Here is a 4633-nt window from a genome sequence, read left to right on the forward strand (position 1 = left end):
GAATGAAAAGGTCTGATGCATCGAGGAAGTTCTCTTCCTGGACGCCACTGTCAGGTATGTCTAACAGTTTTAACCACAACCTGTCTTTTAAATATGTTCAAACTGTCACGTCTTTTCCTGAGATTTCTGTCACAATAGAAAACAAGCAGGTAAATGAAATATCTGAGAAATGCTGCATAAAATGTCCTACTGCATGCCGTCAATAGGAACCAAACTATCTGAGAACTCATTTGCACATTGCATCAGTTGTCCAGTGATGCCAGAAATAGTCCTGATGAAACCTGGCTGATAAGAAGATATGAGCTGTAATTTTTAAAGTTTTGAAGCAACACAAAAACGCAGCTCTAGTCACGATTATTTAAAAGGAGTGTCAGAGGTCTCAGATATCACAAATCCTCAGCATGCACAAAGTAAACGATCTGCCAGACAGACATTTTAGGTTTATTTTGGTGTTTTTGCTCTGATTTATTAATTTATTTTCCTTAAAACTGAGCATCTGTGAAGCCACAATTCAAATTTATAGTTGGACAACGTCAAACGGTTTAAGTTAAGCCACCTGCAAAATTAGAGGGCAGGTGTGTCTCACTGTTATGCTTTGTTTGTTTAATAATTCACTTTGCCTTACCAAAAGTGAGCTTAATGTAGATATGATCTCTGTCAATGCACAATGCAGGGAGGTGGCAGTTATAAAAGAGAAGCTCTGGGATGTTGTTGCTCAAACAGCCTCAGATCTGATTTTGTGTGTGTGTGTGTGTGTGTGTGTGTGTGTGTGTGTGTGTGTGTGTGTGTGTGTGTGTGTGTGTGTGTGTGTGTGTGTGTGTGTGTACAGTGTGAGACACCAGCTATTTTGACCCATGTTGCGCATCAAAAGGTCAAAATTGAAATACATTGAATTTGATCCAAAAGCTATCATTAGTACATGATTCACATCAATCAAACTTTATTTATATAGCACTTTTCATACAAACAGAGTTGCAACACAAAGTGCTTCACAGATTAAAAACAATCCCACTCCACCCGCTAACCCGTCTTCCCCAAACCCAAACATATAACACAAAAACACAGTCACACTATAACCAGACCCACCCCCCTCTCGCCCTCAACCATACACTAATGCAATGAATATTAAAATATAATATATGGCTGGGCACAGATGAACCAGGGGTCTGAATACTTTCCGTACCCACTGTATGTGTACTCTCTGGCTTATAATTGCAGCTGAGCGTTGACACCTTGATATACGTCATTGTTTATCTTGCTCTGTATATTTCCTCACAGATTATGTTTTGCTTTCTGTTTTTTTTTAAAAGCAACCTGGGTTGTTTTTTAAATGTGCTATATAAATAAAGTTGACTTGACTTGACTTGACTTGACTTGACGAATACAATCCACAAAAAGAATATATTATTAAAATGCATGCCACAGCAATAAGGCGCTACGATGTGTACAAGGCATCACAGTAAAATCTAAATAATTCCCTCCAAACTCCAGCCCAAACATTTGTGGTAATAGAGTTGTGGATACACTAAAAGGCTACAGACAGCCTTATAGTTGTTGCATTTAGGTTTCAATGCAAACATCTTGGCTGGTGAGAGGCAACCAGGTGGAAAGAGTTGATCCGTCCCATCAGCTGAAATAAATCAGTTAATTTGAAATATCTAAGTGACTGGTTTCATCCTGAGGCTAAAGAAGGCACTGTGCTGCTGTGTTGTTTGTCCCTGGGAACTACTTTCCACCTGTGGGGCAGTCTCCCAGGTGAAGCCTGAGGACGCCCTGACTGTGCAGTCTCATCAGGAGGTCAAACTCAGCTGGCATGGCATGGACCTGCGGTTTAGCTTGCACGTTGTCGTAGTAGTGGTTGGTCAGGGGGTGGAGGTCATGTGGGTGGTAACTGAAGGGCCAGAATCCATACAGATGAACGTTGCTGCAGATCTCCAGAGCCAGACTGGCCATGATGAGGCCGGTGCTGAGTCTAGCTTCCCGCAGGCCCAGAGAGCGCCAGAACAGGAACAGACTGTTGAGGTAATCTGGGTTTAAGAAGACTGGTCGGATGGGGCTCTCAAAGTCATTGATGGCGTCGATGGCCCGCAGAGAAACAGCAGGGTTGAAAAAGGAATAAAGAAGCAGCAGGGAGTTTCCATAGATATGCAGACTCTCCACAAATGGACGTCGGCGCCCCATCAGAGCCCCGTACCTGTAAAAAAAAGAGCTGATGTGAAGCAGCTAATAGAATATTATGTATTTGAGGTGACAAAGATTCTTTTTTTTTTGCTCACTTATTCAAGAAGATACTTGGGTTTGCCGTCACAAGGTCAGTCTTGACACCAACATGTTTCTCAAATCCGTTTGCCAAAGGCGGGAGGTTGCACCTAAACAAACAGCAATAAAAGTATTATGTGGACTTTTTGTGGGCATTAACTTTGTGGTTTAACGCTGCCATCAGTCCTCTATGCTGGAAGTCTTTCTCACCTGATGACAAACTGAGCCGAGTCGATCGATTCTCCACAGCTGCTGTTGATCAGGATCCCACCGTTCCCAACAACGGCACAAGTGTCCCATGTTTTATTGGGGAAAGGATGCTCCTGGAATCAGAAACAACAGAAAATGACAATGCAGCAGCATTTATAGGAGAAATGATTTAGATGTAATTTAATGTGTGAAAGATCCTTTTTAAAAAAAAAAAAATCTTTTATCATCAGAATGTGTAAAAACTGACTTAATTTTTGCATGTTAGAATTAATTAAATCTCTCATTCTCTTAGATCCTCTTATCTGTTCCCCAGTCGAGGCTGATAAAAGAAGGAGATCATATCTTTGCAGTGGAATCTCCTTAGCTTTTCAATAGTCTTTGTGTTTCAGTCAAATTTAAGAAAAATCTCCAGACGTGCTTGATTTTTGTTGTATTTGTTCGTATTTCTGCACCAATGAATAAGCATAGAAGCGTGTTTATTTCTATTCCACTAACTTATTCTTATTATAGATTCTTCCAACATGCTTTTTGGCAAGTAACTCCTCCTGTAGCTTTGGGAAAATCCATATAAATTATATATCAAAACATGGCGGTCAATTAAAAATGATGTGTATGATTTTTGTTAGCAATTCATCGTATGTTTTTTGTTAAATACACAAAAACTGTGTTAACAGTCATCATTGAATTGAATGGGAAGCTGGCCAGACAAAGCTCGGCTGTTATGGGATCAATAACATTTATCTTATCCTTGGTTGGTCCGTTCATCAGTTTGGCTCACACTGAAAGCAACCTTGAGGAGGACTGCTTAGAAATATTCCCCAGACATTCATGGTTTTGAGATGATGCATGCTACTCACGTTGGTTATCTGTTTTGCTTTGACAGTGACATTTGTGGATCAGAGTAAAATCTGTTAAGAAGCATTGAATAGATATTTAACATCCACAGTTCAGTCATTAATGAAGACATTAAAGTCCTGCAGATAAATAGAAGACATGAACATTTCCACATCCCATTTCAGACAAGCTTCATGAGACTGTGCAGACACTTTAGAACAAACAATACAGAGGTCAGAAATGGATAATACAACCAAATAGACCGGTCTGTGGATATTTTTCTAGTGGGTAATTTTCATGCATTGACAGTATTCTGATGTGCTTGTTTGAGCATCATTAGTGGTGAATATATTTTCATGATCATTGGGGAAACCGTTTGATTGGAGTTTACTTTCAAGCATCTTTTTCAAAGAGTAGAATACAACTCATTGATCTTCTTAGTGAGATCATTTTAAAACTCAAAAACTCTACTCGAGCAAGATTTCATTTTTTGGGGACAACTTGTCATATCTGCTCAATCGGTTATGTAAGTTCCACAGAAGTAACTTTCCCCCCCCACTGTTGTAATCAGGTCCAAGTTTGTGAGTCATGTTCATCAAAGAGCCCACATTTGACCAAACAGATGGTTTGTGCCACAACGCTTATGAGCAGCGTCATGAAATGATCACGTCTGAGGATCATCAAGATGTCAAACAAACAGTAGATGCTGTATTCATGAATGACAAATGACATAACATCATAAAGATGCTGAAGAGCTCTGGAGTCACCTGCAGAGTGTTCTTGTTCAAATCGGTAACAATCTGCGATCCCACTGGTTTATTGTTCTGGGTAATTATGGCCTTGTCCAATCCATGGCACTCGCTGCTGAGGTTCAATCTGTTGAAACACAAGGATTTTGTTGACACTTACTGAGCAGTAAGATTAGGTTTTGAACAAAATGACTTGCTATTTGCTGAATGAAAACATCAGGATGGCATGTAATATCGGGTTTTAATTTAGAGCAACTCCATGTTTCTGTAATGATTTTATTCCATAAAAAGATTGTGGTGAGTGAAAGCAGTATTTCCAGCAAAGTCTCCCTACAGCCATGGCCATAAGTTTGGACACAAGTACCATGACGCTTGTGAATCTTAGAAAATACCCCAAAATTGTCACTTACAATATACTTATGTTCTGTAATAGACATCAAAACAGACATAAGTCATGCTGGGTCCAAACTTATGGCCATGGCTGTATATTGTAAGTGACAATTTTGTGGTATTTTCTAAGATTCACAAGCGTCATGGTACTTGTGTCCAAACTTATGGCCATGGCTGTACACTAATCTATG

General features: G+C 39.7%; 1 protein-coding gene across 1 annotated transcript; it reads right to left on the bottom strand.

The window, feature by feature from the left end:
* Positions 1 to 923: 923 nt before the first annotated feature.
* Positions 924 to 4190, bottom strand: LOC110972308 (alpha-2,8-sialyltransferase 8E-like; the record flags this gene model as incomplete). The annotated part of the gene is made up of 4 exons (XM_051941523.1): positions 924 to 2194; positions 2277 to 2369; positions 2470 to 2582; positions 4071 to 4190. Coding segments are annotated over 4 exons (795 nt in total), but the record flags the coding sequence as incomplete, so codon positions are not given.
* Between the last annotated feature and the right edge of the window lie 443 nt (positions 4191 to 4633).

This window comes from Acanthochromis polyacanthus, chromosome 21 (assembly GCF_021347895.1).
Source record: "Acanthochromis polyacanthus isolate Apoly-LR-REF ecotype Palm Island chromosome 21, KAUST_Apoly_ChrSc, whole genome shotgun sequence".
Taxonomy (NCBI): domain Eukaryota; kingdom Metazoa; phylum Chordata; class Actinopteri; family Pomacentridae; genus Acanthochromis; species Acanthochromis polyacanthus.